This window comes from Cryptomeria japonica, chromosome 2 (assembly GCF_030272615.1).
Source record: "Cryptomeria japonica chromosome 2, Sugi_1.0, whole genome shotgun sequence".
Lineage (NCBI taxonomy): Eukaryota > Viridiplantae > Streptophyta > Pinopsida > Cupressales > Cupressaceae > Cryptomeria > Cryptomeria japonica.
The window spans coordinates 212,209,082-212,221,584 of record NC_081406.1 but is presented as its reverse complement, the minus strand read 5'-3'; the positions used below and the strand labels follow the sequence as shown (position 1 = coordinate 212,221,584).

Below are 12,503 nucleotides of genomic sequence, written 5' to 3'. Positions count from 1 at the left end.
AACATACTTTTATACTTGTCAATTCCTCTCTTCAGCTTTCTCACAAAGTTTGCTTTCATTTCATCCAGGCTCTCATCATTTGAATCTTCATCTGCTGCATTTGATACTTTAAATGTTGTCTCACTTTTTGCTTTGTCTTTTCCAAACAGTTTCCTCATCTTGAATGTTGTTAAGGTGCCATACAACTATTCTCTAGTAAACCTTGATAGATTATAAGTTTCTTCAATAGCTGAAATCTTGTCACTATAGCACTCCAGTATTTAAAGTCCTCATAATTTTCTCTATCACATCTTTGTCATCCAGGGTACCACTAAGATCTCTAATCTCATTTACTACACTATCAACCTTTTGAAAATAGCTTGTTATATCTTCACCTTCTTCCATTCTCAAATTCTCATATCTACCTTTAGCAGTATGCATCTTATCTAGCTCAATTCTATTGTTTCCTTCATAGATATTCTTCGATCTTTCTGAAACTTCATAAGTAGTATCTAATGCAACAATCTTTGCCAATTCAGTTTTATATAAAACACTAAAGATAGCATACCTTGCTCGCTCATTATTTTCATAGGCTTCAATCTCATCCAATGTAGTATGTCCATTTGTCGGCTGCACATACTTGGTCTTCATAGCTTTCCAAGTCTTGTAACTCAAAGAAATCAAATATCCTTGCATCTTCACTCTCTAGAAACTATATAGGATCCTTCAAACTATAAATAGTCAATTTATGTGTCATCAGATCTCCTTGAGTAGTTAGTCTCACTTTCTACGAACCAAAGCTCTAATGCCAATTGTTGAATATCCTAGACAACTGAGAGCAGGGTGAATCAGTTGTAAATTAAAATTTATTTTACTTTTCCCACAAAAACAAATATGATAACCTAATATCTAATTACTCAACCAAAAGCATATATAAACACGAAAGAACACACACATGAAACACCAAATATGACATGGAAAAACTAAGAAGGGAAAAACCATTGAGAACGTTAGTTCTCAATATGAAAACACCTATTAGGGTGACACCAGTTATGGTGATTTTTAACAAAGATGAATCACTGCCAGAATGCTCATTGCAGGTGGGCTCACTGTTCAGCTAAAACCATATCAATGACGACATGGAAAAACTAAGAAGGGAAAAACCATTGAGAATGTTAGTTCTCAATATGAAAACACCTATTAGGGTGACACCAGTTATGGTGATTTTTAACAAAGATGAATCACTGCCAGAATGCTCATTGCAGGTGAGCTCACTGTTCAGCTAAAACCATATCAATGACAACCATACCGACACATAAAAAATCTTCACATTTGCAACAGAACATGCTATGCATAATTGGCGTAATGGATGGTTAAAAAGGGTATCACTTTGTGGTGGTTACATCCCTAGCTTTATTACTATTCTTATAGCATGTGTGTACCCATGTGTGTAGGTGGATAATTGTATAAGGCTTTACAGGTTTAATGAATTCTACTATCTTATCTCTAAGAGATGTATGATGGTTAGAGTTATAACTTTACCAAATAGATCTTGACTGAGACCCCTTAATCATGTTCAATATAGGATCAAATTTTCTTACTAGGGTTATGAACAATGTCTTAATCATCATTGTAGTTTACATAATGTGCATGTGGATTCCTATTTGGCTTTCCCAATGACTCATCCATGTTATGAAGCCCATAAAAGATCATACAAACACCTTGGCCTATCCCTCAAGTTCAAGGGCACAAAAGTATATTTGTCATTTGGCCTCCTAAGGGGCACAAAGATACATCCATCATTTAGCCTCTTGCTTGACTCAGACAAAAATTTAGGATACTTGTTTTCCTTATATGCCCACATCTCCCCTCCATAATGGAATGACAGATTGGATAAATCTTTAAAGGTATCTTCATCATTATTAAATAATAGAAATATATAAATGTATATAATAATAATATGTTAATTACATCCATTTCTATATGGATGACAAAATAACAAATCAATGAAGACATGGTTTATGTATTATGCATCAAACCCAAACAATTATAAAATGCATAGGGATTATATGACTAAATATTATTCATTTATTCAAATTCCTACTTGATCAATTGCCTTTGATTTGATTACTCTTCTTCTTCTGTTCTTTCCATATATAAATATATGTATTTCAACAAATATAATAATATACTTAACACCATAATCCCACATTAACCCTCCTAGATTCGATTGATGGTAATAAGTTGAATCTTTGTCCTTAATTATTTACAACAGATTGAATACCTTTTTATGTGTATGTAAATCCGATATGCTCCCCCACTCTATCAATTCTTGCCTAATGAATAAATACCTTCCACATGCCCCTTCATGAGAGGTAGTATCTCTTGAAAGAGATATCCTTTCTAATGGACACAACCTTTGGTCAATTAAACAAACCTTGTTAACCTAATGTAGGTCATGCCTTTTATCTCATTTCTTTTATATGAGTCATTGTTTTTAATCAATGATTCATAACAAATCTTTTAAGTATTGCTTTAACACTTTGATTAATGCCATTATTATCCTTGTTTTTAATAAGTGACTTCCCTTTTAGAAGATCCCCTTCCTTGCTACCTTTATTTCTATAGCCGACAATAGACTTGTCTTAAAATAAATCGCATATCAATGCATGTGTTTAGTCAAGTGTGCCACCTTTAGTCTTCATTCAAACAATTCTCATAGTAATCAAGTGTGCCACCTTCTACATTTGTTCATATCAAGTCTCTATTTAGATCATAATCGGTCTTGATTATGACTTCTTATTATTGATGAGTATATCTATGTTTAATGTTAGTCACTCCTCTTTGCTAATGGATTACTGCATATCTATGGATTGTTGTTTTTCTATCTTATAAATAATATTTGGCTTCCCAAAGAAAATTGTGAAGTCTTGTAAATAAGACAATCTTCTTGGTAATTGGTCATTGATATCTTTTCTGAGACATGACAAGATCACCCACCAAAATTGATCAATTATAGTGAAATGTCTTCTTTCAAGAACTGTTGTGGTATGTCAACAAAAGGGACTCTTCTCCACCAAAGCTACAATCTTTGTTGACTACCCCAGCAACTTCATTTCACAAGGATCTCTTTGTTGTTCAATTGTAAGCTTTGAGATTTGTTGTTACTATGTTTTTAGTTATTTGTTGTTTGATTTTTTGTTATGACTTGGTAATAGGTTGCGATCTTGTAAATTTCTAAGATTTAAACTTTCATCATTTTATATGACTTGGAGCCTTGGAAAAATTTAATAAGAAAAAATAAAAAATATTATATATGTATTTTAAATATTAAATTGAAAAGTTTAAATATTAATGATATCAAGTATCCGCAATCCATAGGAAATTATTACAGATGCTTCTGGATTAGATTGTGTAGAATTTTTTGCATCAACTTTTCAGATCACACTTCGTGATCTATCATCAAGATGATAAAGAGAGCTAAAAAAGAAAAAAGTATAAATATCTCAACCAACATTTAGTTTTCTTTACATGAATTGGGAAATTGATTATAATATTTGATTATTTTTAAAAAATAAAAATTTAACTCATAAATATCACTTTCAATTATTTTAATTATTAATTATTAATTATTAAAAGCCACCCCTTTTCAATAATATTCAACCAAATAAAAAGACTTTTAAAGAAACAAGTTTCAATGACAAAACAATTAAAGCACTTTATAATACAAGTTAAATTTTCAATTGAATTTATCAATATTAGTATTGAAAACCATTGAAATTCTATCCAAAAGGAAATTGTGCCATGCAAGAGGCGTAAAATTTTGCTGCTTATTTTAGCAAGTGAACTTTTTTTCTATCTATTTTTAGTAATTGTTCTTGTGTTGGAAGTCAAGAGTACATCCTCCAAACTGACACACTGTCCAAAAAAGCCCTGCAACTTATCATTCTGAATCACTGACTAATTGTGTGTCAAAATTGACAATAGATCTTCCAAACTGACATGCAACTTATCATTCTGAATAACTGATAGATTATGTGGTAAAATTGAGATTTTCGTGTTAAAAAATGGTGTCTACTGGAGTATAGCATCATGATAAAGTCGTGGTCATCAAGATTCAATTCATTATAAGGCGACCACCAAGATTCAAACTTCTATTATATTAATGAAACAGAGAAAAACATAAATGATCTAAATGGAAAAACATAAATGATCTAAATGGAAAAACATCTTCCGTAAATGGTCTCTCTCGACCCAAACCAGACAAAACTCAGATTTCTCCAAAATAAAAATAAAAAATGGTTAAAAAAATGGACATATATTTAATTTTCTGTTTGGCATTTTGTATGTACAAGTAAGTTTATCTTTCTATGAAGGTGGTCTTGACTGTTGCCAAGTGGAGACCCATGTTAAAGGAGTAGACTGCCACAGTAAAAGCAGCTGATTGGTGCCGGCCATTTCCACTCTGTACTCATTTTGATCCTTGACCATGTACTTGGCATACAGAATGTTTTTACTGCTCATATCACTTTCAGCAAACCCTAATTGGAGAACACTGTCAATTCCAGATGGAAGAGGAACATCCCCCACTTTTTCCTCTGACAAGTAAGTAATGGGCCTGCACGTCAATGGAGCCATGAAGAAACGTTCCACCATAGCTCGGGCAAGTGCATATTGGGCAGGAAGCCCTGCTTCCACGGAATCAAGCACTGCACACAAATTATTCAGGCATTGAGCAAAACGCTCTGAGAAGTTGAGCTTCTCATGATCTGCCATGGAGTTGGGTCCAGTGCCCATAGTCAGAATTGCTGGATTCAAATCCTGGGCGCCATGAATGAACTCTAATAACTTCTTTCTACCCCTCTGCAGCATGTGTGGCAATCCCCACATGCAATTCACTATCACTATCTCATCCTCCTCTTTGCAATCTAACATTCTTTTGAGATTTTCCAATTGGGTTTCTTGAAATGAAAATGGAATCCCCAATGAGCTTGCATATTCAGACAATCTTCTTCCTGTGTCTTTGGGCCACCCTGAATCATCGCCTTCATTATCATCATCATCATCCCATCTGAGGGCTGTAATTCTGAGATGGGCAATATTGCAGTTTTCACTTTTCAGGGTTTCCATCAGTGGTGGCCACTGCATGCCCTCCATGATGTCAAAATCAATTATGTGCACTTTCTGTCCGTGGGCAGTGATTGCTTCTAAAATGCTCTGGTTGGCTGTGAAATGAGCAAACCTGATATAAGGATAAGCTTGGTTTAGCAAACTCAAAGCTCCCAAGTAATTAGGATCTTTAGTTCTGTTGTTAGAGCTCCTCACAGAGCTTTGATGGCTATGGTGCTGGTGCAGGGATTGAGAGAGATAGTAAGCCACCCTCTCCATAGCAGACCCAATTGGAGAAACCAACTCTCCTAATCTAGCAAGAATAATCTCAGCCAGATCATGGGCTCCCTCTGAAATTGCATCAGCACAAGCAGTGAGAAGATGTATAAGCCTTAGTCCCCTGTACTCTGCTGAATCAGTATTGCATGGAATTAAGCCTGCCCAATCAAAATCAACAGACCCTGATGTATTCACAGCCTCACTTGATATACTCTTATTCCCTTCACTCCAATCTTGACAGAGCCCTTCAGAACATTGCTGAGAAGCATTGACAACATCTCTGTCATCCTCACAGAACTCATGAGATTCCATACAAGCCTCCATCTTCAGCCCTTCAGAACACCGCTCATCAACACTCACAACATCTCTACCATCCTCACAGAGCTCATGAGATTCCACACAAGCCTCCATTCTCACCCCTTCACATTCATTCAATATAACATCCATTAAATCCTCTTCCATTGAACAAAACTCAACTGTGGTGGAACAGGGTGATTCAGAGTGAGCTGAACTGAAATCTGAGAACATCTCATCATAAACCCTTAAATCTTCACCTCCACTAGGGCAATCAAAGATCAGATCATCAGATACCAAATCCATTTTAGGGCTCATTGGAATTCCAAAAACTTGCTTCGAATCCTCTGCAACAGAAGCAGGGGCCTCTGATCTTGATGGTGAAAACAAGAATTCAACTCCATCAAACATCAGATCATTCCAAGATAGCAAATCACAAGCATTACTACCAAAACCCAAATCTCCATCATTGAAACAACAAGATGTATTGATGAATGAAGTGGGGCAAGAGTAATAATCTCTGTCACACCTCCATTCTTGTCTTAAGCCCTCCTCCATTATCAAACTCATTTCAGAACAAAAGCTCAGAACAAAGATGGGAAAGCAACGCTCTGAAAGAGAAGGCAGAGCAATTATATAAGCACTTTCCAAGTGTACACTCATTTCTGAGTCAATTTTCAACACCGCATGAGAAAGATTGGATTGTTCAAACAAGTTAAGCGCATGGCCCAAACACTAGATTATAATTTTCTTGCTGCAAATTTGACTTGCCACCCAGACCATATAATCCAAGACGAATAGTTAGTAGATAAGGACATAAATATGAGTGGTATAGAAAAACGAAATACTCGCTTTGTACAAACACGACATTTTAGCATTTGTGTAAAAAAAGGAAATACTAGCCATTGTTTAATCCCGAAATATTAGCCTTGGTAGACACTTTAAAGGTGTCTTTTTTGGCTTGGGGGTCATATTAATCTATCTTTTGTGTATCGTTTCAAATTTTTCTATGCTTTTTTTTATGTATTGTTTCAATTTTTTCTAAAAAACTTTTTTAATGTCAATAGTAGACTATTCAAAAGATTTTTATTGTTTTGAATCTTTCTTACATTAAGAATAGACATTTTTTCCACAAAACTTCTTTAACATGAATAGTTAGACTCTTCAAAAAAAAGGTTATTGCTTTGAATCTTTCTTACATTAAGAATAAACGTTATAAGATATTGGACAAAATGCTTTTAAAAGTCTTAAGATACATAATTGATTATTTGGAAAAATATATATGATGATTTAAAAGTTTGGAGTGCTTGAACGAGATAAAAAATGATCATTTTTTTAATTAATAGTAACTATTTGTTTCAAATATTAAAATGATTAGGTGCATGAATTTAAAAATATTTGACTACATATGTTGTTTAAAACATTTAACAATGTGATTTGAACATTTTTTATGTAAATAATCTAATGTTTACAAGATTATCTATAGAGTTAGATGCATAAATAATGATTTGAACCCTTCTTATATAAATAATCAACTATTTACATGTAGTTGCTACCTAATTTGCTCACCTTTAACCGGCTCCACTCCCTTTGGAAATGCAGATTTAAATGGCCTACATGGAACAAACTTAGCCTACAAATTTGGAAGTCTAAAGTTGATGCCTAGTCCCAATTCATTGCTTTGAAGCTTTTGCATGTGAAACTCCCAGTGGGTTCCCACCTTAAATTCCTTAGCCCTCTCCCTTTATGTCCCATATGTGGTAAGAATGAAACCTCCAAACACTGCTTATGGATCTGACATCAATTCAAAGTGTTATGGGCTAAAATTTTTACCTCCCTACCTACCCTTTTCCACTTCCAATGGTCATGGAAAGTTGCTCTTCTAGGATATACTTCAATGAGCATGGCATGATCTCTAGCTCTCATCATCTCACCATTATCAAATGCATCTGTAATTTTAGATGTTGTGTTGCCTTGTCTCACTCATTTTCTCCTTGCGACCTTGAAATGCATACTATCTACTCTAGTTTTCTAACCCAAATGATTTTCTTAGCTACCTCACTAAAAGATCAAGATACCAACAATGATGCCCTCAAGGTATATGTTGAAGATCTCCTCTCTCAACTCAAGGCTATGGTTTTGTATTTAGAACAACAGTCCAACACAATTTAGAATCTTCAGGTTTCCTCAACTATTTGCATTTGATGACATGCTATGCATTCAATTAATGGTGTTGCACATCCTTCTCCTACTATGGATTCTATTAAGTGAGCATGCTTTATTTCATGATGATGACAAAGGCTTTCTTCTTTTCACTAGTATTTGTGATTGGGAGTTGTCAAGACCAATATATTATGAGTTGTAGTTCTCTTGTTGTGGTTGCTATTGTTGTTTATTGCTTTTCTTCACTACATTTTGTTGTTGGGAATGATATATAAATCGATATTATGTTAATTGTAGCATTCCCTTTTTTATTGCTACTACTGTAATCTTCTAGCAAACTTCATGCTTATTGCAGTTCCTTCCAACAATTTTTGTTGTTAATCTTTTGTATTATGAATTATCTCATGTATTTTTGAAATTTTTCATCCAATAAAAAAAAGTCTAAAGATTAAAAAAAAAAACCATTGAAAAGCCCGTGTAATTATTTAGACCCTTTATATGTAAGCAATTGATTGTTTCAAATTATAAGATTAGATGCAATGAGTCAAATGCTCCTTATGCAAATAATTGACTATTTAAAATATTAGATGTAATTATTTAAGATTTGCTTATGCAAGCAACTAGCTATCTTGATCCCCATGTAACTAAAAGTTCAATCAATTGGGTGACTATTTAGAAAATAATATATATTTATTTGAACCCTCCTTGAATATGGATGACTATTCAAAAAATAATATATGATCTTCTGAACCTGATGCAGGAGCATCCCCGATTCATAGCAATCTTGCATCAATCAAAAATATTTTCCTTTTTGTTTTTGCTTTTTGTTTGCAGTTTCAACATTTTTTTCCGTGTGCCCCAGATTTGGCTCGCCGGATCCTGTGGAGTTGGATTTTTCTTGAAGACTTGATCATCTTCCTTATTCCCAAACCGTGGAGCATTTGGATTGTTTTCTGGCAAGTTATCACTACTAGTTTCTGAGATAGTTTCCTGTCTTTGGTTGACATTTTCTTATTAATGGTTGCCTTGACCTATCTGCATTTGTGATCTACCAAATCTCTTATGTAGCTTGTGGACCCCTGAGCGTTGATTCTGATGTTTCTTGGCATGTGGCCAACCTTTTCCCATGATCTACACTTCATCCTTTGGATTTTCCGGAGGAATCTCTTGGCGGAGGCCGACCTTGTTGGTTTTGCATGTTAGGTCTTGTTCTTTGGGTTTTGATCCCTTTTTGGACTGACTAGATCCCCTTGGATTGTATGAATCATTGTAATCGAGAATTAGAATGTAATCAAGAAGTTAGACTAAGCGTAGAAGATAGATCATAAGATTGAAGGTCCTGATTGTGACCTATTCTATACTTTGAACATGTTTTAGTAGGCTTGTGAGCCATTTTCTATAACTCGGTTATTACCGATTGGTTGTAATCAATTTTTATGTTATAATTTGATCTATTCTGCATCTCCCCCATCATGTCTTTGTGTTTCCGTTGTGTTTACTCTTGCTGATTGGTCTGGACTAGTCTCTTTGAGGTCTCTCCTAATCTGTGACTGCTTCAAGTGGTATCAGAGTGAGTTTTCCTTTTAAAGGTTGCATTGTCCTGAGAATTTTGTTGTAGGGTGGTGGACTATGGATCTGACCTACAGCTGCATAGGACTGGTGTAAACGATGATGCAAAAAGGGACTAGGAATGGTGGAGTGTGTGGGAATGCAGACCCTGTTGTGATGGAAATATTGCGAGGAATAGAAGCCTAGTTGGAAGCCGTGGAGACATCCCAGAGAAGAGGTTGACACATTGAAGATGTAAGTGAAGATGAAGGAGAAGAAGCCCCGACAGAACAAGTAAACCCACTGACAGTTGATTTGGATGAGGAAAGGTTTTTGATGGTTTTGAGTAGGGTGAATACTAAACCTCATTTTACCCCACTGGAATATGATGGAAATTTGGATTTGGATGAATTGATGGATTGGATCTCAGAGGTGGAGAAATATTTTGATTTTGAAGTGTTGTAAAGTTGTTATTGATAGTGGTAGTTCAGATAATCATGTTTCAGAAGAGATGGTGAATAAGTTGAATTGGGAGAGATTGAAACACCCTAAACCTTATCAGATAGCATGGATTCGGGATGAACATAAGTTGTTAGTAAGTGAGCAATGTTTAGTGAAATTAAAAATTGGGAATTATCATGATGAAGTCTTGTGTGATATTATGCCTATGGATATTTGTCATCTTTTATTGGGTAGACCTTGGCAGTTTGATAGACAGGCAATACATGATGGGAGGAAGAATACATACACTATTGTGGCCAATGGGATGAAGAAAACCTTGTTGCCCTTGGAGGAACCTTTGAAGAATGAAGTTTTTACGAATGCTAGAATCTATTTGGTAGATGGAAGAAAATTCCTGGATGGATTGAGACATGAGAATGTGTGCTTTGTCTTAATCCCTAGGAAGACTGAGAATCCAGAGCATGAAGAGGAACAACCAGAAGAGATAAAAGATTTGCTGACAGAATATGAAGACATCATTTTAGATAATGTACCTGATGGATTGCCACCTATGAGAAGTATAAGTCATTGTATGGACCTGGTTCTCGGAGCTAGTTTGCCTAACAAAGTTGCACACCGAATGACACCGACAGAGAATGAAGAACTGAATAGACAAGTGCAAAAGCTATTGAAGAAAGGTTTGATCAGAGAAAGTATGAGCCCTTGTGTAGTACTAATTGTATTAACACCTAAGAAAAATGGAGAGTGGAGAATGTGTACCAATTCCAGAGAAATAAACAAAATCACAGTGAAATACCGGTTTCCTTTTCCTAGGATGGATGACATAATGGACTGTTTGAGTGGAGCTAAATACTTTACAAAGATAGATTTGAAGAGTGGATATCATTAGATCAGGATCAGAGAAGGAGATGAGTGGAAGACAACATTCAAGACAAATGAAGGACTGCATGAATGGTTGGTAATTCCTTTTGGGTTAACCAATGCACCAAGTACTTTCATGAGGCTGATGAATGAGGTATTGAAGAAATTCTTGGGTAAATTTGTTATTGTATATTTGGATGACCTTCTTATTCTCAGTAATACAAAAGAGGAGCATTTGTTGCATTTGAGACAATTTTTGCAAAGGTTGAGAGAAGAAAAGTTGTTGATAAATATTAAGAAGTGTACTTTCATGAAGGATGAGTTAGTCTATTTGGCATTTGTAATATTTGAGGATGGTTTGAAGATGGACCCTGAGAAAGTAAAAGCAATTGTTTTGTGGCCTACACTAGAAAGCATTGGAGAGGTAAGATCATTTCATGGATTGGCTAGTTTCTACCAAAAATTCATCAGAAATTCTAGTTCAGTTTGTAACCCTATGACTAAGACCATGAGGGGAGATCAGAAGGAATTCAAGTGGACCACCGGAGCAAACAAAATTTTTTGAACTGTTGAAGTAGAAAGTGATTGAGCAACCTGTGTTAGCTTTACCGAATTTCAATAAAGTATTTCAAGTGGATTGTGATGCAAGTGGAACAACAATAGGAGCAGTCTTGAGTCAAGAAGGGAGAGCAGTAGCTTATTTTAGTGAGAAATTGAATGATGCCTGGAGGAGATATTCAGTGTATGATCAGGTGTTTTATGTCATAGTTCAAGCCTTGAAGAAGTAAAGACATTACTTGTTTCCTAAGGAGTTTTTGTTGTATACAGATCATCAAGCCTTGTAGTATTTGAACAATCAGAGTAAGTTGAATCAGAGACATATGAGATGGGTAGATTTTTTGCAGAGTTGCACCTTTGTGTTGAATAATAGAAGTGGGAAATCTAAAAAAAAATGTTGATGCATTGATTAGGAGAAGGAATTTTCTGACAAAGATGAGAATGATAGTATTAGGATTTGAGGAATTGAAGACTTTGTATGATGATGCCCCAGATTTTGCAGAACTGTGGAGAGCATGTAGAGAACTGATTATGGTAGATAGAAGTAAGTGGTTGGATTACTTCATTCAGGATGGGATGCTATTCAGAGGAGTTCAGTTGTGCATACCTAAGAGTTCTATGAGGGAGAATCTGATAAAGGAGAAACATAGTGGAGGATTAGTCAGACATTTTGGTATTGAAAAAACAACAACATTGGTGAGTGAGCAATACTTTTGGCCCTAGATTCATAAGGATGTTAGGAAATATGTGCAAAGTTGTAGAGTTTGTCAAGTTGCAAAGGGTAGTAGTCATAATGTGGGATTGTATAAACCTTTGATAGTACCAGTAAGACCTTGGGAGGATATAAGCATGGATTTCATACTTGGATTGCCTAAAACACCGAGAGGGAATGATTCTATATTTGTGGTAGTGGATAGATTATGGAAGATGGCTCATTTCACACCTTGTAAGAAGACATAAGATGCATTACATGTAGAAGACCTATTTTTCAAGGAAGTAGTGAGATTGCATGGATTACCTAAGAGCGTAGTTTCAGATAGAGACACTAAGTTTGTTGGCTATTTTTGGAGAACACTTTGGAAGAAGATGAAAATAGATTTGAAGTTCAGTTCTACTTTTCATCCACAGACTAATGGATAGGCATAAGTAGTTAACCGAAGCTTGGAAAATTTGTTGAGATGTTTAGTTGGAGATAAAACCAGAAGTTGGGATTTGATCCTCGCACAAGCAGAGTTTGCCTACAACAATTC

The 12,503-nt window shown here is 35.2% G+C and overlaps 1 protein-coding gene across 1 annotated transcript in view; it reads right to left on the bottom strand.

Moving 5' to 3' along the window:
* Positions 1 to 158, bottom strand: part of LOC131859802 (uncharacterized) — a 30,851-nt gene extending 30,693 nt beyond the window's left edge. The window contains exon 1 of the mRNA XM_059213887.1: positions 8 to 158. Coding sequence (XP_059069870.1) covers positions 8 to 158 — 151 coding nt within the window. The remainder of the gene's footprint in view (positions 1 to 7) is intronic.
* Positions 159 to 12,503: the final 12,345 nt, after the last annotated feature.